Source organism: Suillus bovinus (assembly GCF_016758785.1).
Source record: "Suillus bovinus strain UH-Sbo-P2 chromosome Unknown EDB93scaffold_114, whole genome shotgun sequence".
NCBI lineage: Eukaryota > Fungi > Basidiomycota > Agaricomycetes > Boletales > Suillaceae > Suillus > Suillus bovinus.
This window is the reverse complement of record NW_024542170.1, coordinates 25,316-47,217: the sequence shown is the minus strand read 5'-3', so window position 1 is coordinate 47,217 and position 21,902 is coordinate 25,316. Positions and strand designations below refer to the sequence as shown.

General features: G+C 47.6%; 7 protein-coding genes across 7 annotated transcripts; 6 read left to right on the top strand and 1 right to left on the bottom strand.

Annotated features, from left to right (window-relative positions):
* Positions 1–12: 12 nt before the first annotated feature.
* Positions 13–1,449, top strand: EDB93DRAFT_1323428 (uncharacterized protein; the record flags this gene model as incomplete). The annotated part of the gene is made up of 4 exons (XM_041454992.1): positions 13–215; positions 271–634; positions 689–752; positions 805–1,449. Coding segments are annotated over exons 2-4 (924 nt in total), but the record flags the coding sequence as incomplete, so codon positions are not given.
* Positions 1,450–3,014: 1,565 nt separating this feature from the next.
* Positions 3,015–4,732, top strand: EDB93DRAFT_1256192 (uncharacterized protein; the record flags this gene model as incomplete). Its single annotated transcript, XM_041453906.1, has 14 exons — positions 3,015–3,087; positions 3,150–3,182; positions 3,233–3,252; positions 3,305–3,319; positions 3,373–3,411; positions 3,467–3,495; positions 3,554–3,567; positions 3,621–3,652; positions 3,741–3,762; positions 3,819–3,878; positions 3,937–4,071; positions 4,128–4,359; positions 4,416–4,473; positions 4,529–4,732. The coding sequence occupies 14 exons, from the start codon at positions 3,015–3,017 to the stop codon at positions 4,730–4,732; spliced, it is 966 nt and encodes a 321-aa protein (XP_041301793.1).
* A 2,509-nt stretch (positions 4,733–7,241) lies between these two features.
* Positions 7,242–8,957, top strand: EDB93DRAFT_113355 (uncharacterized protein). Its single transcript, XM_041449040.1, has 4 exons — positions 7,242–7,731; positions 7,785–7,848; positions 7,903–8,263; positions 8,315–8,957. Exons 1-4 carry the CDS (start codon positions 7,517–7,519, stop codon positions 8,554–8,556), a joined length of 882 nt encoding a protein of 293 aa, XP_041301792.1. The 5' UTR covers positions 7,242–7,516; the 3' UTR covers positions 8,557–8,957.
* On the top strand, positions 8,738–10,682 carry EDB93DRAFT_1182093 (uncharacterized protein). The gene is made up of 4 exons (XM_041450679.1): positions 8,738–9,362; positions 9,415–9,478; positions 9,534–9,894; positions 9,950–10,682. The coding sequence occupies exons 1-4, from the start codon at positions 8,938–8,940 to the stop codon at positions 10,189–10,191; spliced, it is 1,092 nt and encodes a 363-aa protein (XP_041301791.1). The 5' UTR covers positions 8,738–8,937; the 3' UTR covers positions 10,192–10,682.
* Positions 10,683–13,626: 2,944 nt separating this feature from the next.
* EDB93DRAFT_113143 (uncharacterized protein) lies at positions 13,627–16,146 on the top strand. Its single transcript, XM_041448964.1, has 3 exons — positions 13,627–14,417; positions 14,489–15,938; positions 15,994–16,146. The coding sequence occupies exons 1-3, from the start codon at positions 13,855–13,857 to the stop codon at positions 16,021–16,023; spliced, it is 2,043 nt and encodes a 680-aa protein (XP_041301790.1). The 5' UTR covers positions 13,627–13,854; the 3' UTR covers positions 16,024–16,146.
* Positions 16,147–18,496: 2,350 nt separating this feature from the next.
* Positions 18,497–19,272, top strand: EDB93DRAFT_1243399 (phosphoribosylglycinamide formyltransferase; the record flags this gene model as incomplete). The annotated part of the gene is made up of 3 exons (XM_041452137.1): positions 18,497–18,560; positions 18,621–19,231; positions 19,252–19,272. 3 exons carry the CDS (start codon positions 18,497–18,499, stop codon positions 19,270–19,272), a joined length of 696 nt encoding a protein of 231 aa, XP_041301789.1.
* A 1,185-nt stretch (positions 19,273–20,457) lies between these two features.
* On the bottom strand, positions 20,458–21,791 carry EDB93DRAFT_1243398 (uncharacterized protein; the record flags this gene model as incomplete). Its single annotated transcript, XM_041452136.1, has 6 exons — positions 20,458–20,471; positions 20,586–20,762; positions 20,825–20,888; positions 20,910–21,098; positions 21,131–21,258; positions 21,758–21,791. 6 exons carry the CDS (start codon positions 21,789–21,791, stop codon positions 20,458–20,460), a joined length of 606 nt encoding a protein of 201 aa, XP_041301788.1.
* Positions 21,792–21,902: the final 111 nt, after the last annotated feature.

The following is a 21,902-nucleotide window of genomic DNA, read 5'->3' as shown; positions in this document are numbered from 1 at the left end:
TCACGGTTTGACGGTTATTCTTCATCACCGCAGTAACTACAGCACAGAGCAACTGTATACGACTGTAAATTCACCTGTCCGACCAGCGCGCCTCATAACTCTAAATACCTATCAATATTACTACTAACCTTAGTACACCGAAGTAACCATAAAATTGCTTCTCTCGTTACTAAACAATTGGCCATAGGGAGGCAAATAAATGAGTCAAACGTCCGGTATCGTACCCACTCATCGATATATGCCCGGTCGTTCGCTAAAAAACAAACTCAGCCTCTTTAAAATGAAAACCATTTGGCATCCCTCTCATTCCTTACAAAAACTCCCTTCGCGACCTCTTCCCCATTTTCAGGAACGAACCTGAGTTCGACGACGATTCCGGTGGTGATACATTTGACGATATCTTTGAGATTATCTCGGATATGCACAGCTCCCAGGACTCGGTATCATCGCTGTTGCCTCCACCTGCCATCCATAACCGGTCTTCGCAATATTCTGAATCAATAGACACGAGCAGACATGACGATGAAGGTCATACTTCAGCTATGGTGAGGCTGAGAAAACATTTGTTTGCAGAAGTTGATGAAGACCGGTGCGCGGCGCCTTTGTCTGTATATTGCTTCATGACTGGTTTCATGTGCGTAAACTGTACTCTTTATCTACTTCACAACTCACTGGTATCTTTCTTCAGCGACTCGATTACATTCTCTGCTATATTTGTCTGGTGCGCCTTCCAAACGGGAAACAGTATGCAAGTACGAAGTAGCTCCGCGGTTGCAGAGGTCCCAACTAACATTCGTGCAATAGCTTGCCCTTGCCGTTGCTCGCCTGGTCAACGGGCAGCACGACTACTCGTTCCACATAGCGGACCGTCAAGCGCTGTGCTCAGTACTTGCGTTCCTTTCCGGCGCCTTCATCGGCCGTATCGGCGATAATTTAGGATGCAAGACACGGTTGTGGTTGTCCCTCGGCACATTCATTCAAACCCTCTTTACAATGGCCGCCGCTGTGTTGATGTGGAAGAGCGACGAGCTTAGCGTTGCTGATGTACGCGCCGACCCCGTATGGACTAACGCGTTGTCCTTCGTGTGCATTGGCTTCTTGAGCGCGAGCATGGGCTTGCAGGCCATTATGGGGAGGCGTGTCAATACTGAATTCACTACTACGGGTATGTTTCAACCATATTTCTATTTTTTCCTACTCTCTCATTTCTCTGCAGTTGTGCTCACAACGACTTGGTGTGAACTAATGGCTGACCCTAAGCTCTTTCACATCCGACGAATTGTTATTTCGCGCGATCACAAGATCATGGCTATTGCCAGCTTGTTCTTGGGAGGCTTCATCGGCCGTGTATTGATCGACAGTATTGGTTCGGCTGCCACGCTCGGCATCGGCACAGGCATCCGTTTGATTATCAGCATATGGTGGCTTTTCATCCCGGAGATGCAGGCCGAAAAGTAAAAATGAGTATCAAGTGTTCATGAGTGTTAATGTTCCATGTACATGTCCATATCCTCATTACCGATGACTAGAGACGAGATGCTACGGGTAGAGGAGACGAGAGGATGATGCGAACTGAGATGTTTTTTTTGCAACTATACCAGTAGTATGTTGCATTTGTAGTGCAGTATTGCCTAGAGTTTTTTTTCGTTTTTAGATGTAGACATCAAGATTTTGCATACACAGTGGGGAGAGCTTGGTCGAACACAAACGTATTCCCGTGCGTCGGTCCGTTCTCCCAGGTTTCTCACGGCTTTCTGGTTTTATCCACAAACCTCGGCCGAATCGATAAATCTGAGTCTCTCAAAGAGACTTCACACACTGTCTCCATTACTGCTTTCTTGTCAGCGCGTGGACGCTCTTTACCATCTCGCACGCTGTTAAATGTTTCAAGCGAAGATCAAACGTCTGACCATTGTCATACTCAAATGTCCTCTCACTACCGACTCTTGCAACCTCGTCGAGCCTCAAGCTCTGAGCTTCGTTGATTGGATCTTTTTCTTGTCCAAGCTACCCCTGCAATTCATCATGTGTCGCCATCTATAGCCTAGTACTGCACATGGTGAATATACAACGTTTAAACCCTAACCCGGCTCTCTGTCTCTATACATGGAAACTCATTCTGGGATGGCACAGATTGACCCTAACCCTAACCCTATCCGGCATCTAAGATTAACCCTGTAAGATAGTGCATTTACTCATCTTTGCGCTCAAAAGTTTGAAATTTACCTGATATCATTACCAAAATTTCATATCTATTTCCTGACTGAAAACCTCAAATAATAATAATAATATTCACATGACTCAAATTTTTTGTCAAAATGCCTCACTTTGCATTGTCATTTCACCGTTCATCCAAATTTCTTGATTTTCTCAATTCAAAATTTCAAGTGGAAATCTCTAATTTATCAAACGCATTTTTCAAATCTTGCTTGTATCAAAACTCCGAAACCGCCGGTATGTGTGCACTCTGAGATTCGCATCGCGTTGATTATCAGTAGGAATATTCTGTGGCGTCGTTGTTTACACAGCATTCCTGTGTACTAGGCTGAACCTCCACAAGGATGTCTCTGATGAAACCCGGTGTATCACTGCCACGATGCAAATCAACTATTACGCTCACCATTTTCAGCATCCTAATGATACGATAACTCGAGTTCCGAGGGAAAGCTGATAAGGCGTGCATGAAGCGATGACAGTTGACTTTTCTGGTCCGGCTTCATGCCGACGCAATGTGTGTTATGCTCCCCGGGGCTGTACTGGTGAGCCAAAGGGTGTCAAGATGACAATCTTTTCGACGGTCACAAGATGATCAGTATGCATCAAACTAATGAAGAAGTCCTTGGTTGCATTCATGGACTGATGCGCGTGTAGCAAAAACATCTCGATAACAACATTGGAAATTAGGTGCGAACAGTTCTTGATTGATCTAAGCACTGGATGGTGGTATAACTAGCACGAATGCTATTGTAACGTCAACCAAATTTGCCTCTCACCCACAAACATTCTCTCCCAATATGACCATAGTTTCAAATGATTCCTCTTGGTGGCCGGTCATTGATGCATATCGTTTTTCTAGCTATTTTACGCGTTAGTGGAGAGCAGTCAAATATTAAAACTGACCCAATCTAACCCTGGCTACGTTTTCACAGTTGCTGCCGTTGTTGCAGTGGTGTATGACTGGGGTGAGCGTGATAATATTAAGGGACTGCTGATATCTTACAAGTATTTTCAGCCCTTACGTTTGGACAAGAGGTATGTCGATGCTATGATCGAAGCAGCCATCTCGCTAACAATGGTCTTATAGGTCGAATTGGTCTGGGTGAGTACAGTCTCGTGTCAAGGGAACACACATGAAAGTATACTCAATTACAGAGGCAACGTTGGTCTCTGATGACATTTCTGTATCTCGGTGTATGTATCTTGTTCGTCCCAATTGTCATGCTGTATTGACTTGAAAGTATCCTAGGTGCGCTACCTTGGAATCTTATCTGCTGCGTATGTTCGGAAGGCTAAACAGTCGATGTCATGCTGATCGTCTATCTCTTATACTCAGCCTAACCGTGCTTAGTATGTCTTCTCATTATTTACTGTCCTTTCTTCTTCTAACCAACAGCATACAGACAGTCTTCCGACCATCTCGCTGACGGGCACAGTGAGTCTTCTGTACAGATGCTTCTATTCTCCTCCGATTAACCGCGGTGCCCTGTAGCAGTGGGTGTATTTGTTTACTAACTTGCTAGTCCACTCATGACCGCCACAGATGTGAGTCTGTTTGGAGTATGTGCTACTCGAGACTGGTCACTGACTGCTTTCATCAGGTCGGATTATGTACCTCGTTCTGGATTGGATCAATGTTTTGGTATTTCCGATGCTGTGGGGTGAGCTCGGCATTTGCGAGACCTCATTGATAATGACTTGATTGAAACATGCTGCAAGTCATCATCATCACTCGGTTGTATGCCATGTATCAAGGATCCAGAAAGATCCTGATATTTCTTATTGTCACCTTCCTTGCCGACAACATTTTCAACGTAGTGGTCGTCATAATGTCAACGATGCATATTTCAGCGGGTACGCTTGATTATGGATGAATACGAGCGTGCATGGGGCTAATTGATGAACACCAGAGGAATATATTATCTCCGGCACTTATATGTGCCCGATTAACCTTCCGGAAGATGTCTCACTTCTGGGTTCCATTACTTGGATACTCGGAACTGTATGGGAGGTCCTCGTACTATGTCTCGCAGTCTGGATTGCTGTAAAACACTTCCGTGAACTGCGACGTCATTCGGCAGGAGAGATTTTAGGGGACTGTTTCTCGGTGTTGATCAAAACTCATACGGTTTACTTTGCGAGGTATGCTCATATTGTGATTGTGGTTCCCCTTTTCGCTGAAGGATCGGACGTGGTAGCTTCGTCGCTGTTTCTTGCTTCCAGCTCGCTATTAATTTATCTCCAACAATCTTAGCGGTGTGTCAATTTTTTCCTTCCCTCAGCATGCGACCGTGATTCATCATTTCTATAGGACCTATACTCGCTAGAAACTCAGGCTCTTGTTAGCTTGCTTCAGATTTTCACAGCCGTGCAGGCGTATGTGCTGGGACCACGCCTGATCCTTGGTGTTCGAGAATATCACGCTAAGCTAGTGGCCAACTCTGACGCAGCTTCTGCTATGACCTCGATCGCTTTCCAGGAGCGCGTGCATGTATCGACTAGCAGTAGTGTGTGACGCACGAGAGGTCAATAGTTGTCTGGTTCTCTGTAGGAAGCAGGGAAATTTGTGTCGCGGTTTTGTCTCCATTCCAAGCCTCGTTGTGGTATTTATGTATCATGGTCAAAGTCTTTGATGTGGATTTCGATGAGACATGTGTAATAAGTCTAGGCAATATTTTCGTCGTAGTATTTATTCGAATCATTTGCTGTATACTATGTCCTGGCATTTACAATGCTTCAACCAGTATGCTGGATATCCCTACTGATCTAGCTCAGGAAATCAGTGTGCCAAACGGAAAGGTCGAGGAACGGGAGATGCTCTTAGTAGGCCCCGTTAGTAGGCAAACCGATCTGCATCTATTACCAATGAATTACACTACTAGTAGTCTTGTGTTTCGGGTTCATTCTGGTCTATCAAGGTCCGAAGCTGCAGACAAAGAGTTCCACCTGCTGCAGTCAACTACATCATCTTCACAAGACTCGCCCGTCCAAGCAGACTCCTTCCCCATGCATTGCAGTCTTTCCTCGTGTCCTACAATCTAAAAAAATCAATGCCAGAATCTGAAGAATAAAAAACAACTTCCCAAGTCGAATCCCGGGTCGTCATCAGAACGATATCCTTCCGACTGCAGGACTTCCTCAAACAAATCATCCGCCGGTTCTTCTGGAGCCCACTCTGTTATCCTCTTCTTCTTCCCAGGCCTGCCTCCGACTAGCAGCACCCGTCAATCTCCCCTTCTTTGGCCCTTGCTTCTTTGAAGATCAAACTTCGCACTTGCCTCGATAGCCTCGATCAGAACTTCGAACTATCCACCACATCTCGCTCCGATCTCCTCTACAAACCGGATTTCCTCTAATCGCAGCTCAGCCTCGTCCCATTCTTCGAACTTGTTCGATACAGCCTTGGCGATCTCCTCGACCGACCCTCGTTTTCTTGCGCGAAAATGCGCGTCGTAGTGGTGTTTTCAATAGACTATTTTTGACCTTTCTTTCAGCTGGGTGCTCTTTTCTTTGCGCGTCATAGTCAAAGCTTCAATTTCAAGATGCTTGAACACAGAAACATGGCTCGCACCTCCTCGCTCTTCATTGAAAGTTGTTATATTGAGTCAACGACTCATTCAAGAATCTTATTTATCCCTACTCAGTAATTTAGTTGTTTGGACGAGAACGGAAGACATCGGTGTGAAATACTACTCACTGTATCTGTCGTGGAAATTGTTGGAACATTGACTGTATGCCCGTCACAAGACAGTCATGAAGCCCATGCGAGGAGACGTACTCAACACGTGCATCCTGATTGCGAGAAATGGATAATAAGTGCAACACAAATGGCTTGAAAGTCAGAACGTACACAGCATGTCCTACTAGTAGTGCAGCATATGGTGCCTTGGATATGCGCATGTCAATACAATTTGCTAGCCATGCTTAAAAACATGAGCTACATACAATAAGATACAGAATGGTCGTGAGGGAGAAGTGTTGCTTCTGCCACGAATTAAATGTATTATTTTCACATTGTTCTTTTGATGTGAGAGTGCCTACCCAGACCAGTTCCACCTATAAAACTGTTGTCAGCGAGATAGCTGCTTTTGTGATGGTTCGGCCTACCTCTTATCCGAACGTAAGTCCTAGAAATCTCATAATGTCAGTTATCTTTTCATACTTAATCTTGCTCATCCCAATCGTATACTACCACAGTACAGGCGGCTACTGCGAAACTGCAGTCAGCGTTAATCGAATCGTCATGTGGCTGGCTCCGAACAAACATATGAAATAGCTGCTAATAATTTTCTCATTGATGGTTGGCCACCAACTGGGATCGTTCGAGACTAGGGCCATATTATTAGAGGATGGGAGTGAGCGAGCGGGGGAACTTGGTGGATAACGATTACATTCTTGTTCGATGTACTACCATCCAGTGCTTACACTGCCGGAGTGTGATTTGTACCTGATCAATCGAAGTGTTCCAATCTTTCAGCATGAATTGAGGGAATGTTCATCCAGGGATGATCAAAGTAGCAGTTGTCTATGCGATCATGTAATGCAGTGACTCGACGAAATGTTTGAGCACTGCAAAAGATCGGAGAACGAGTGATTTCGGCAATAAAATCAAACCCATAAATTTCCGACATCATGTTAGCTAATCGTAAATTTATCCAGATATCCCGACACATCCCCAAACGAAATTCCTACTTGACGAAATAACCAGATATAATGACCAACCTTGATAATCGATGAGCTGTTTGGAAACAACCTTGGATCCAAGCCTGACAACCGTTCGGCTTTTTGGCACAACAGACTCAGAGCGAACGATCATCTGGTCAGTTCATCTCCGAAGTTTATAAGTATCCACTAACCGGTGAGTCGCGGTAACGGTTATCCTTCATCACCGCAGTGACTACAGCAGAACGGCTACGACTGTAAACTCGCCTGTCTGACCGCCACGGCCCCACCAGGAAGTCTCCTCACTGGCATGACTATAAATACCTATCACATACTACTACTCTCCTGAGTACACCAAAGTAACCATAAAGTTACTTCTCTCGTCGTTATCTCAACAGTGAACGGCCATAGGGAGGCGAATAAATGAGTCACACTGGCAAGTCTCGTATCGTACCACTCATCGATGCATGCCCGGTCATTCATTAAAAAACGAACCCACCCTCTTTAAAATCGTTTGGCATCCCTTTCATTCCTTACAAAAGCTTTCTTCCTTCCGACTGCGACCTCCTCTCCATTTCCGGTAACGAACCTGAGCTTGACGACGACCCTGGTGGTGATACATTTGACGATATCGTATATGCACGGCTCCCAGGACTCGATGTCGTCGATGTTGCCTCCACATGCCATCCATAACCGGTCTTCGCAAAATTCTGAATCAATAGACACGAGCAGACGTGGCAATGAAGGTGACGCTTCGGCTATGGTGAAGTTGAGAAAACATTTGTTTGCAGACGTTGATGAAGATCGCTCCACGGCGCCCTTGACTGTATATTGTTTCATGACAGGTTTGATGTGCGTAAAATCCACTCTATCTACTTTGCAACTCACTGGTATCTTTTTTTTAGCGACTCGGTTACATTCTCTGCTATATTTGTCTGGTGCGCTTTCCAAACGGGAAATAGTATACAAGTACAGTGCCTCCGCAGTTGCAGAGGATCTTCTTAACTAACATTCGTGCAATAGCTGGCCCTTGCTCTTGCCCGCTTGTTCAGCGGGCAACATGACTACTCATTCCACATAGCGGACCGTCAAGCGTTGTGCTCATTGCTCGCGTTCCTTTTCGGCGCCTTCATCGGCCGTATCGGCGATAAGTTAGGATGCAAGACACGGTTGTGGTTGTCCTTCGGCACATTCATTCAAACCCTCTTTACAATGGCCGCTGCTGTTGTGATATGGAAGAGCGATGAGCTTAGCATTACTGATGCGCGCGCCGACCCCGCATGGACTAACGCGTTGTCCTTCGTGTGCATTGGCTTCTTGAGCGCGAGCATGGGCTTGCAGGCCATTATGGGGAAGCGTGTCAATACCCACTTCGCTACTACGGGTATGTTTCAAGCATATTTCTATTCTTTCTGAATCTCTCATTTTTCTGCAGTGGTGCTCACGACGACTTGGTGTGAGCTCATGGCCGATCCTCGGCTCTTTGACATCCGACGAATCGTCATTTCGCGCAATCACAAGATCGTCGCCATTGGCAGTCTGTTTCTGGGAGGCTTCATTGGCCGTGTATTGATCGACAGTATTGGTTCGGCTGCTACGCTCGGCATCGGCACGGGCATCCGATTGATTATCAGTATATGGTGGCTTTTCATCCCGGAGAAGCAGGCCATGAACTGAAAATGAGCATGAAGTGTTCATGAGTGTTTATGTCCATGTATGTACATATCTTCATTATCGACGACCAGGAGACGAGAGAATGATGCGAACTGAGATGATTTTTTTCAATTATACCAGTACTGTAATACAAAGATCTTTCTTTACATGACTGTAAACTTACTCACCTCAAACGGTTCCGCCTGTCCACCGACTCTAACCGACGTGTGTCAGGAAGCCTCTTCATAAGTCTAAATACTCTCACATATTACTCGCCTTAGTGCATCGAAGCAACCACAAAGTTGCTTCTCTCGTTGGTAGTTACTTAACGATGCCAAGTAAACGGCGATAGGGAGGCGAATAAACGTGCATCGTACCACTTGAACGCCCACTCATCGATGTTGTATGCCCGGTCGTTCGCTAAAAAACAAACTCAGCCTCGGTAGCTTCAATCGGATACATCAGCGGACAGCCTCCTTAAAATCGTTCGGTATCCCTCTCATTCCTTACAAAAACTCCCTTCCTTCCGACCTCGATCTCTTCTCTATTTCTGGGAACGAACCTGAGTTCGACGACGATTCCGGCAGTGGTACATTTGACGATCCGAATATCTTTGAAATCATCGATATGCACGGCTCTCAGGACTCCTCGTCGTCGACGTTACCTCCACCTGTCGTTCAGACTGGATCTTCGCAATACTCGATAGGCAAGAACAGACGTGACGGTGATGATAATGCTATGGTGAGGTTGAAAAAACATTTGTTTGCGGAGGTCGATGGAGATCAGTCCACGGCGCCCTTGTCTGTATATTGCTTTATGACTGGTTTCATGTGGGTAAACTGTATTCTTTATCTGCTTTGCAACTCACTAATTTTTTTTCAGTGACTCGGTCACGTTCTCTGCTATATTTGTCTGGTGCGCTTTCCAAACAGGAAACAGTGTACAAGTATGAGTACCTTCGCGGTTGCAGAGGATCTTCCTAACTAACATTTGTGCCATAGCTGGCCCTTGCCCTTGCTCGCCTGTTCAGCGGGCAGCACGACCACTCGTTCCACATAGCGGACCGTCAAGCGCTGTGTTCCGTGCTCACGTTCATTTTTGGCGCCTTCATCGGCCGTCTCGGCGATAAGTTGGGATGCAAGACACGTTTGTGGCTGTCCCTCGGCACATTCATTCAAACCCTCTTTACAATGGCCGCCGCTATTGCGATATGGCAGAGCCATCAGGGTAGCGTTGCTGATGCGCGCGCCAACCCCGCATGGACTAGCGCGTTGTCCTTCGTGTGTGTTGGCTTCTTGAGCGCGAGTATGGGCTTGCAGGGCATTATGGGGAAGCGTGTCAATACACAGTTCACTACTACAGGCATGTTTCAAGCATGCTTCTATTTTTTTAAATCTAATCTCTCATCTCTCCGCAGTTGTGCTCACGACGACTTGGTGTGAGCTCATGGCCGATCCTCAGCTCTTTGACATCCGACGAATCGTCATTTCGCGCGATCACAAGATCGTCGCCATTGGCAGTCTGTTTCTTGGAGGCTTTATCGGCCGTGTATTGATCGACAGTATTGGTTCGGCTGCTACGCTCGGCATCGGCACAGGCATCCGATTGATTATCAGTATATGGTGGCTTTTCATCCCGGAGAAGCAGGCCAAGAAGTAAAAATGAGTATGAAATGTTCATGAATGTTTATGTCCATGTACATATTTTCATTACCGACGACTAACGAGATACTACGGGTAGAGGAGACGAGAGGATGACGCGAAGTGTAGATGTTTTTGTTTTCAATTATACCAGTAGTGTGTTGCATTTTTAGTGTAGTGTTTCCTAGAGTTTTTTTGTTTTGTTTTCAGATACAGTGAGTCATTACGATTTTGCATGCACAGCGGGGAGGGCTCGGTCGAACATAAACGCGTCGGTTCATTCTTCCAGCTTTTTCGTGACTTTCTGGTTTTATCCACAACCTTGTCTGAATCGATGGATCTAGACCTCTCAACGTTCTGTTTCCATTGCTGCTTCCTTGTCAGCGCGTGGGCGCTCTTTACCATCGCTTCCTTCGTACGCTGTTAAATCTGCGAAGATCAAGCCGTCTGGCCATTGTCATCTCTCACTACCGACTCTTGTCATCTCGTCGAGCCTCAAGCTCTGAGCTTTGCTGGATTTCATCTTGCTCTTGTTCAAGCTGCCGCCGCAAATCATGAGTCGCCATTTGCATATGGTGAGATATTTAAACCCTAATAACCCTAGTTTCTTTCTCTAAATATGGAAACCCATCCTGGAGCGGCACAGATCCCTATTCAGCCTGTAGGGTCGGCTCAACCTGTGAGGCGATGAAGCATTTACTACGTACCTGTTGTATTTGGCATGTACTGATTTTCCTGTCAATGTTACAATCTTTTGCATCCTGGAGGGGCTGGTCACCAGTCTACATCGTGGTCTAGACAACCAACCAAACTACACTGCTGATATATCTGGTCCATGGTTAGCGACCCAGGTACTCGAAGCCGGCCCGTCATCACCGAACAGAAGCAAATACGGTACAAAATCACGCCCTAAATCATTATGCAAGGTTTCGAGAATCGGATTGGTAGCGAAGTAAAGACCGAGAGAACGCTAAGCAATTTGTACTAATGAGGATTAGTCGAGGACTTGGTGCGCAAGTACATTGTCCGAGGTGGTAGATGTATCTCGCTTGTTAGATATGACTGTCGGCTAGATGTAACAGCGTATTGCTGCGTGCCGAATTTACGCTCTACCGCAACTCTACCGCACTACTACCATCGGGAGATCAGGAGCGCTTTACCTGCAGGGTCTAGGTGCGGCTGCCAGAGGGCGGATTGACCTCGGCAGCGCTTAGAATCCGAGTTGAAAGAATGCCTTCAGGGGCTAGACTGAACATTGTCAAGTCTATTCATAAGCTGAGTAACAACCGCTCTGATAAGATGGTAAACGTATTGTCCTGAATACCCGTTGACAATTTAGGTACTTACAACGTGACTGTACATGCAGGGGAGGTGCCGTGTCGTATTCAAGCCTGTTGTTCGACATGCCAAGTTATCCTGTCGACAAGTGGCAATCATCACATCCGATGAGCCCCTCCAGCGCCAAGATGGATAGAAGTCCGTTACGGAATTTCATCATTAGATAGATAAATTTAATACAAATGATAATCTTTACACCCATGGAAGCTTACGTGACAGGAGCAGGCACAAGGGTCTGGACACCAAGATCAGCCTGTAGCAGGCAGGGACTTTGATGGTCAGCCACTCGACTTGTTCGTAGTATAGGGCGTGTTTCGAACCTACTTGGCCCGATCAGATAGCAGCCCTGTCCGCTCGGACATGAGCTGATACGGAATCCGAAATAACTTGATTCTCTGAATGAGTTCATATCGACCTTCTAAGCATGAGGCGAGATAAGAACCGAATGACATTGTCATGAGTGATACCGAACGTGATCAAGAAGGATCAAAGGATATGATCCATATGAGTTGCGATGAAATTTGGAAGCGGCGGTGTTGCATTGGAGAGGAGAAGAATAGTAAGTCGTGTACTATATAACACCTACCAGTGCAACACTTCCAGGTCGTCTCAAGTGGGCTTTAGCCGCGGATGGCTAGTTGTCATTATTATTAGCATCCTATGGGGAAACTTTGTGCAGCGAAACGTCATTGATATGTAAGTGAGAAGAACGTACGCGGAGTTAGTTACAGTGGGTAAGATCGGAAGTCCAGTAAGTAACCACTGTCAGGGAGGGTTTCGCGTTCCTGTCCCTTGCAAACTTGAACATGCAAAAACTTGAAGGTAAGCACAGCAAGTTAGTAAGCGAGTTGGAACGAGGTTTGAGGCATGATGTGTGCCACGGTATTACATGCTGGACGACATGAGGATTGAGAGTGAGTTCTGAGTTGACCGGTTGGGGCCGAACAGCAGTGGGGGATCCCCGGAAACATGTAGCCCAAAGAGGCAGGTGTCTGAGTATGCACGCTGGCAGCATCGTGCTCGTTGCCTTCTATTAGTGCCTCGGCCTCAGCTGTGTACTACGCACCTTGTAGGTGCCACCAACGTCATTCTACATGTGTTGTATGTTTTACGCTCTTCAGTCTGCAGCAGCATGTAGAGGCCCATCACGGGAAGGATTTACCTCCAGGAGGTTTGGGCATAACGCTTTGAATATATGCGTAAATCCACGCACTGACGTCGGCAATCACATTTCTGGTCTAGAAGGAAAGGGGACAGTCATGCTTGGCACTTCAACCCCGATGCGATGCGTTGTGATCGCATTCAAGCGCTCATATCTGCAAATCGGACTTCGAGTCATGACATCTCCACCTCTTTCCTGTACACAGAAAACTACAGCCCATGCTCCGTTATTAGACACAGAGAATTCTGTCGTCGCTGCGTTGACCAGTGCATAAACTACTATATATCATATGGTACAGTCTGGTCGTCGAGTAACCTTCTCGTAAGCGTCCTATTCTAGCCCCGCCACTTCATTCTAATTTACCGACTAGTACAAAACCTTCCTCAAACTCTTTTTCTCGCGACGAAGGAAACGACACGTTCCACCTCTTCTTCTTGGTCGACCTTCCACAAAATCATCAACAGTTACTACTCTGAGCACCAGCTGCCCAACTATTTATATACATGAACATCTAGATATGGTCCTCGATCCGACGCCTTGCAACTCTCTGCCATTCCTCGTCGAACCAGCACCCGCATACTTGTCAACAACCAACCCAGTTTTGTCCTCCATCAGTAATTTATTCACTGGCAAGCCCATTAATGCCGGCCCGTTGCCCCCGATAGCGTCGATGTCCCAGAGCGCGAATACATTGAGCAGTACTGGTTCCCAGCCGACGAACGACGTGCCAGAGAGTTCTCAGCTCCTGACATCACAAGCATTTACAACATCTAGTGTGATGACTTCTCAGGTGCGTACGATATTTCACTGTCTGCGTTCGATCAATGACATTGGCTCCATACCTTCTTCGCTTCCATCACGGGCATCACATTCACGTTGCATCTCTTGTAACCATTAACACATTCACCACTCTCCTCAACATATATTCTCGGTTTAATTCGTATTCACTATTATATTTTCATCATCAACATTATACTTCCATTTCAAATCTATCCTTCTTGATGGCCGTTGTCTATTCACCTTACTCTCATCACTTCAGCCAATCAGCTATCCATCGAATGCTGGAAACGGTTATTTGCAACAGACCTCTCCGACAGCCGTCTACATTGAATCTCAACCGTTGTCTGGTTCGCTGTCATCCAGTTTGAGGTAGGTCCTGCCGAAACTACCTGATGCACGTTCATGCAACTTCGCACCCATAGTTCTTCGTCATCTATCGCAAATTCCGGGACAATGGGCGCGAGCACTTGGTCAAGTTCAAGTACGCCCTTGTCGTCTTCTTTGACGCCAAGTGCTGACAGTTCGTCTTCCGGTTCATCTCAAACACTCTCCTCGTCGTCATCTGCACCCACTATGACATCCGGGTTTACTTCATCTTTCACCATTCCACCGACTCCTCTTACTTCTACTTCGTTGTCTTCGTCTCCTCCAGCAATGTCAACATCGACTTCCGCAGTGGTTTCAACTTCCGCTCCCCCAAACTCTTCGTTGTCGGCAGATCCATCTTCGTCATCGCACACAGCCTTTGCATCCAGCTCTTTTCCAGTGTCCAGTACGATCACTCCATTTCCTACCACGTTGATTATTTCTACTACCGAAGTCGACCAATACAGCACGTGTGCTAGTGCTCCTTGGACATCAACGCTGACTTTGACATCCGTCCTGTCGGGTCACCCCACCACCGCTTGGACGACGTCAACGAACGGGGTGCTCAGTACCGCAATTGTAAATACTAATGGGAACAGGTGAGTTCTTTGCCTTCGTGGCGTTATTATGAAGTCACCTGCTATAATTGTGCTCACGGGGATCTCCGCAGGCTCTCTCGTTCCCCTGGTTCTATTGCCGGTCTTATCCTCGGCATCCTCGGAGCCATTGCCTTTGCTGTTCTCTGGCTTTTCTGTGCTCGTCGCCGACAGCGCAAACTATCTCGCGAAGCGAGTGCTATTCCTCCGTGGGCGCCTGGTGGCCCACTTGAAGCTGAAGTAGACATGGAAGAACGCTACGGTGGGATTATCGCAGCTCTTAATGAGGGAATGGGTGCGGGAAGGAATGCTCAACTTGAAGGAGATACGAGTGGAGAAGTATCAGGAGAACTGGTACCTGCGCGTGATTCGTGCGCTACTCTGCCTTCGTATTCACTTCGTGGAGAGGACAATGACGGTCTGCATGTCTTCCCATTATCTCCGCCTCCATCTGCCTACTCCGCTCCCCCGCCACCGTCCGCGTATATTCCGCATGCTGCTAATGGTTCACGAAGAAGAAGTTCGCCTGGGCCTGATGCTTCCGCCTGGTTTGGGGGGTATAGCGTTGCTCCTGCTCCTTCAGCAGCATCGCATTACTCTCATTCTTCCATGCAATACCTTACCAGGACCGAAACCGGAACCAGGACGAGAACTGGAAGCGAGGAGCCGCTCTTGACAAGAGCCGGAAGCGGATCTTCTTATTTCGATTCTGGCAACAAAGTCCGACTAGGGTCAGCATTCGGTTCGCCTGAAGGAAGTATGAATGGCCATAACCTTTCACCTACGTCACACTCCTCTGGCATGCTGAGTGCGACTACTTCATTCGACGTTCTACGGAGTATTTCGTCTCAGGGCGCACTGCAGAGCACGTCTTCGCATGGGTTTGGTTTTGGGAGTACCTCGTCCGGTACCGGATCGCATCAGGGACCTGCACTGGGACTTGCGATTAGTGCAGCTCCGATTAGTTACAAGAGCGGACGCCTTACGAGATGGAAGAAAGGCAAGCGAGAGAGCACTGGAAGCAGCACTACTGTATCCATATCTCTATCTGGCTCTGTAGACGAGAGACCTGCTGGCGTACGAGGTTTCCTTGATCGTCTCAGACGGGGAAATACGCCGAGTCCAAAGACAGATTCTTCACGAGAACTGCCTAGAGATGTAGAGAGCGAAGGAGCTGCTGAGAAGATGAATGCTCACGATCCAAATATCTTTTCAGCTTTCGTCTCTCCTGCCACACCTGAACCTGCGCCCATGCCAACATCCCCGCGATTCGTCCTTTCTAACCCTGATCCATGGCTTTCCTCGCCGTATGTTCACGCCGACGTGGCAGAACATGAGGATAACTTGCAGCCACCCTCGTGGCCATGGCTTACAGTGCCAGCAACCTTCTCTCCTGCGCCCACCGACGAGTCGCGCCTTGCTATGGCTGACGGACTTCTTGATCCTCGCCTGCGCGACTCTGTCGAAGGAAGGAGCAATTCAAGTTTACGGGATTTCGAAGATTACTCCCGGCCAATTGGAGGTGTAAGTATCACTTTGCTTTAGCCTCGTTCTCTCCTGTCCGCTCGTCCTTGCATAGCTTACGATTCATGGTATAGCTCGTCCATAACCGGCTGCATAGTACCACGACATTTGGCACTACTGATACCCAAGATTCCGACAACGCAACAGGCCTGCAAAATCGAGAGGATGGCCAGCAAGAGGATGCTTGTGCGACAGTGACTCCGACACCCCGTGCAAGTTGGATTATAGATGGTGGCGCGCATGACCACGCGCATTAGGACGAACGAATATGAATTTTTACCACGACTTTGATGACTCTAACAACTCTTTCTTTGCCGAAATGTCTATGAAATGACAAAGCATCTTCGCTTTGCCAAGATACATGCGGTATGTGTTCCGATCATCATTCCTGTGTGTTACTCATGAGACGAACGTGCCTACAGACCCAACATGACGCACGAATAAATATGACGCAGAGCACTCATGATCTCACATCTGTACATGACGTACGATTCTCCACATACTATGCTCATATATACCCTACGGGCCCGCTCGCTTCCCGTTGTACCATATAATGACAACAAGAAAGACGACATTGGCATTATTTTTTACTTTCTCCCCTAGACTTCCCCAGGTGACTCTGGTATGTGGTATGGTTCTCTTGATTCGAATGCTTCTTGTTCACGACGCAGTTTGACTCAGGGAATATAACTTAACTTTGCATTTCATCACGATGCAAGCTGTCAACCAGTGAAATGACAGCTTCGTTTTACGTTTAGCATTGTTGCATGTTGCTTTCGATGTGCTCGCTTTCAGTATCTTTGCTTTCGTCAACTACAATCTTGCTCTCTGAGCTTCTTAAGCACTTCCTTGTTTATTGTCGCGCTTGTTTTCTTTGCATAGCTCTTCCTACGCTGACTTGGCCAATTTGATCATGAATCTGAACCTTTCGAGTGGTAGCAGGTTGACGGAGTGTTGCGCTCGTTGTGTGCTTGATGCTCGGTACAAACACATAGTCAAATGCTGCTATTAAGATGCTCTCGAATCTAGACACAGCACGAACCCTGGATACACATCGATTCCAATTTGACGCTAGTGCTTGAGAATACCGAACATGATCGAGACAATAGCTCTTTTTTTGTTTTCTCTCTCTTTCAAATGAATACTAGCTTGATCAGCTGCAATCGTATACCAGCGCATTAGAGGACACAACTGCGAAACTACAGTCAAAGATGAAGTGAGTCAACTGATTCATCCCCCTCGAGATTGTCGAGCCGGTGCTCATGAATTACTGAATGGCAGGGGACAAGCAGATGCGAAAAATGGTCAGTAGCGTATACATGGAATAAAGTGGACAAAACCATCAGGCTTGAATGCTCGGAGTCGCTTTCAAAAGACATGTCCTTGCAGCCTGATGGCCTCTGATCCAAGCGACTTCCAAGATGCATGCTGGACCAGGGATGTAACGGCTCGCTGCACGGGTGACATGCAACACTTTTCTCCCTTTCTGTTATCCCTCCCTCTCCTTCGGAGTCACGCGTTCCCCAGCGTCGTTCAAGTTGGAGTTTAGTGTTGGGTGGACGTGAGAAGATGGGTGGCGACGGTGGTGCTGTCGCAGCCATGGAGTGCCGGCTACATGGATGCTGGTGATGTCAAACTATATACGGGCACTTGTCGAGGGTCAAGTTCAACATCAAAATATCGTAGTCATGCAGAAGTTATTCCAACGTTGTAGATCAAAGCTCATCAACGAGAAACAATGTGACCAAGTACGGTCCCTTGTGATGTTCACTTTGTGGGCGCTCTTGTGCAGTTGTGCAAGTAGTAAGAACGTGAAAAAATGTCTGCTTGATTGCAAGCAGATGGTTTTTTGAGTGAAAGCCCAGAAGGAGCAACCTGGCCCCGATAGTGACCTCGATCTGCGCAAAAGTGAGCTGAGGTGAACTGTGGCTCCCACATTAGGAGGAATGAATGCGATGCGGCGAAGTGAACCTCTGATCCCCAAATCGTAGGAGACACAAGGCGACACATCGAAGCGAGGCCAGAGCTAGATGAAGACAGTTAGTAACAAAAGTAGTAAGAAGGTATCCGCGTGAGCATCAAGTGCGGGCATCTGTGTGAATACAGGCATCTCCGTTAATGCAGGCGTCCGCATCTACAAAAGTGCGGGAATCAGGCTCCACGTGCGCACAACAGGAGGCGTTGACAAGGATGGGGGTCTCGCTCGCCACTGGCAGGAAATGTCATGGTGACTGGATGTATGATTCCTCCTCTTATCAGGTTCTCTGGTGAGAATTCACAACGGTGAGCATTCTACACGAGTGAGCTTGAAAGAGCAGTGCCATAGTGTCTTCGAGTGCCCTTTACTCATGGCCGGACTTGCTTTCATTGCATGCGGCTGCACACAAGGAACAGATCTCACCGGAGTTTGTGGCAAGGCAGATAAGGGCACCGGGGCTTGCCGGAGTGTGGGCGGAAAAGAAACCACGTGCTGCACAGCCGCCGCACGAATTATTCCACTACGCTCGTACCTTTCGGGGTAGAATTCTAAATGGACTTTTACTGAGGCTGACAGCGACATGGATGATCCAAGCGCTGCAGCATCGCCGCCACGACGATTGGCTGTCCTCATCTCTGGAGAGGGTATGTGTCGATCTTGATCTTGCAAACGTACATCCTATCATACCGGATTGCCGACTACAGGAACCAACCTTCAAGCACTGATCGATGCACAGAATACATCGTCCCTGCCTAATACACGAATCGTCCTTGTTCTCTCCAATCGCAAAAACGCACGTGGCCTGATACGCGCTTCCACCACCTTGCCCCCGATCCCTACCGCGTACCTCGGCCTTCAGCCGTTCCTTAAATCAAACCCCGGAAAGACGCGCGAGGACTACGATGTGGAGGTCGCGCGCATCGTGCTACGCGCCAAGCCAGATGCAGTCGTATGTGCGGGGTTTATGCACATCGTGAGCGAGGGGTTCCTGGATGTGTTCAAGGGGACGCGGATATTGGAGGGCGAGGAGGTGCTTGCAAGGGAGGTACCCGTGATTAACATTCATCCGGCGTTATTTGGGCAGTTTGATGGTGCGCATGCAGTTGAGCGAGGGTTTGAAGCGTTCCAGAAGGGGGAGGTGGATGAGCTGGGCATCATGGTGCATCGTGTGGTTAAAGAAGTTGATCGCGGGGAGCCGTTAATTCAGAGAAGGGTAGAGGTAGTGAAGGGGGAGGCAATAGAGGCTTATGAGGAGAGACTACATAAGGTAGAGTGGGAGATTATTGTCGAAGCTACTCGGATTGTGCTAGATGAGGTGCGACTGCCCCTGTCAAGCAACGGTTCAAGTTAATATAGTCAGGCCTGCGCGGTGGAAGCCCAACTTGCACACTTCATCCAGGAAGTAACGAAGGGGAAATAAAATTAGAGAGATAGGATAAACATTAGATTATAGCAAGAAACATGATGCAAATTAGTCTACAGGCAGACGATAGGGTTGATTAACGCGAGAGTAAGATGACATTTATCTAGATCACAAATGTTATGCTCAGAACGGGAACCGCATAGGACGCGAGTCGTGCTGGTTTGTATAATATGAGGGATAACTATCACTGCGATTACACGATCAACCCTCTCAGACTTCAAGAAGCTAAAACTGAACAACAGACCTAGATAATATGTAGTCCCGATGCACGATGACATCCGGTGCACGTCGGTGATATGGAGGAGGTGACAACACATTCACGATCATCGGCGACAAAAGCTTGCCATTTCCAGATATTTCATCTTGATCATCCTGTTCGAGATCTTCTTCGGGCCAGAACCGATCGATGATTTTTTTCCCGAGTGGAGGCTGAGTCGAACGGTCAGAATCAATCAATCGAACTGAACGGAAACAAACATACAGGGGATGTAAGTGCTGAAGCGCAAATTGGGCTCGCCGGTGCCACAGTAATATCGAGGACGGTCGATTCGATGCTTGAATCAGAGTACTCGGGTTTCGGACTAGATTCTATATCCCGGGAAGACCAGGAAGATGACGAGGATGAAGAAAGCCTTAGAGAAGGAAGCAAAGACCTGCGCTTCGTGGCCCTGGAAGTGAAGGACGAAACAGAACTCCTGCGCTTCAGGGTGAGATGATCCCGCACAAAGGATTCAAAAACAGAGAATGCATGCATTCGAATTTTGATGCTGCGCTGAAGAAGTGTAAAACACAGAAGGAATGGGGAGAAAACTTGTCGCGAGGATTCGAGATCTAGATGAGCGCGAATGACACTACACGGGGTCAGTGGCAGGCAAGGAGAATGATGAGGAGCTTTATAGTCCGCTGGTGCCAAGGTCAAGGTGTCCCATCGCCCGCGTCCACATCCACATCCACAGGAAAAGTGAGTGGGCTTTTGTATTAATGGTCAGGTGTAGCCAAAGCGGTGGCACCCGTGGAGTGGACCTGTGTGCTTGGCATTGTCCTATGTGCGGAACGAAACGCGAATTGACACATATTGCATATGAATTGATGAATGAACACTTGCGTGCAGTTGCGGGCTAGCGAGCCTGGTCTAGTGGCTACGTCTGGGACTATAAGCCACCGACGTCAAACGTGTAATAGCCACAGTGATGCTGACAAGCTGGCGTGCGCTCAACTAACCACTAGCCCGGCTGTCCGCTCGAACCATGGGCCAGTGCAGAGACCTTCTTTACGAAGGTGTCGCTTTCCCGAGCCGGAGGTCCGGCCGGATTGTTCTCACGTGTATAAGGCATGGTCCGAAAGCAAATCTCCGCGGTTGGCTTGTTATATGGAGAAGCGGTGAGGATGATCGATCTGCCTGGCTCGCACGTTAGTGTGAGGTCTGTATGATGAGAAGTGACGTGAGTTCACACAATGCGATCTCAAGGGCGATACGATACGTACTCTCTAGATGAATTATATCTCCACGCTTGACGCCCAGTGCACCCCAGGCATCTGCAACATCACCCTACGCGGTGAGCTTGCATACCGATCCACCTTCATTACCTAGAATTATTTTGTGAACTAAAACGTCTCTCCCTGCATCCGAGCTTTTCCTTACACGCACTGTATCAGGGCCTTCTACCTCTAGGATGGCAAGTAATACACTCCCTTGTCTCCCTCTTGCAGTTCTTTCGCTGTAGAGGGATGTAAGAGATAAAATCTTATGAAGGCTAATCTGAAAATGCGGAAGCGGGCTATAGAAGACACAGAGGTGGCGTCCTGTGTTTGATTCATCGCGGCAGGCTGAGACGGTGACAGCGATGTGCGCAGGAAGGAAGGTACACCAGTGGTATCTGCAACAGGAGTTGGAGGCCAGGTTATCACTGTCGTTTGCTCTATTTGCACGTATGAGATGGTGTTCACAATCGTGGAGCAGTTGCCAAAGTGATACTGTCGTGACGATAGGCTGGTACTAGTTCAGTGGCCAGAAACTTTATCCGAATGTAGAGTGTCCAAAGTGCTGGGAGCAATGAGATGTAAGTAGAAATGAAACAGGGTGACCGCGTTCGTTGTCACTATAATCGTATACATGATACAACCACTGGCCCACTGGTGACTCGCCTCGTGTTCACGAATTCAAACCCTTGTCAATTTGCAATATCCTCCAAAGGCTTAAAGTATGGAACGAATCGTATCAGTATTCGTCGTTTCCTTGCAGCAATTTTCCGTCCTTTCATGAATTCTCCTTCTGATCATGAATCATGATGCTCCCCCCGTGTTCACCTCGGGCGACAGTAAGAACGATGTAGGACAACTTGAATGGCAGATTCTCCTCTTGGGCAAGGAGCTATCTTCGCAGTGCAAGCTTGAACGCCTTGTTCACTGCAAATGCACCAACGTCAAAGTTTTGCTCCTCCGTTTCCGTCATCCTACACAAGAAGACGTCGTCGCGATCTTGGTTTTAGACCGAGTGCCATGTACAAATTCTACAGAGAATAACGATGGCTCATCGAGACGGGGCACGCAGTCGTCATACATA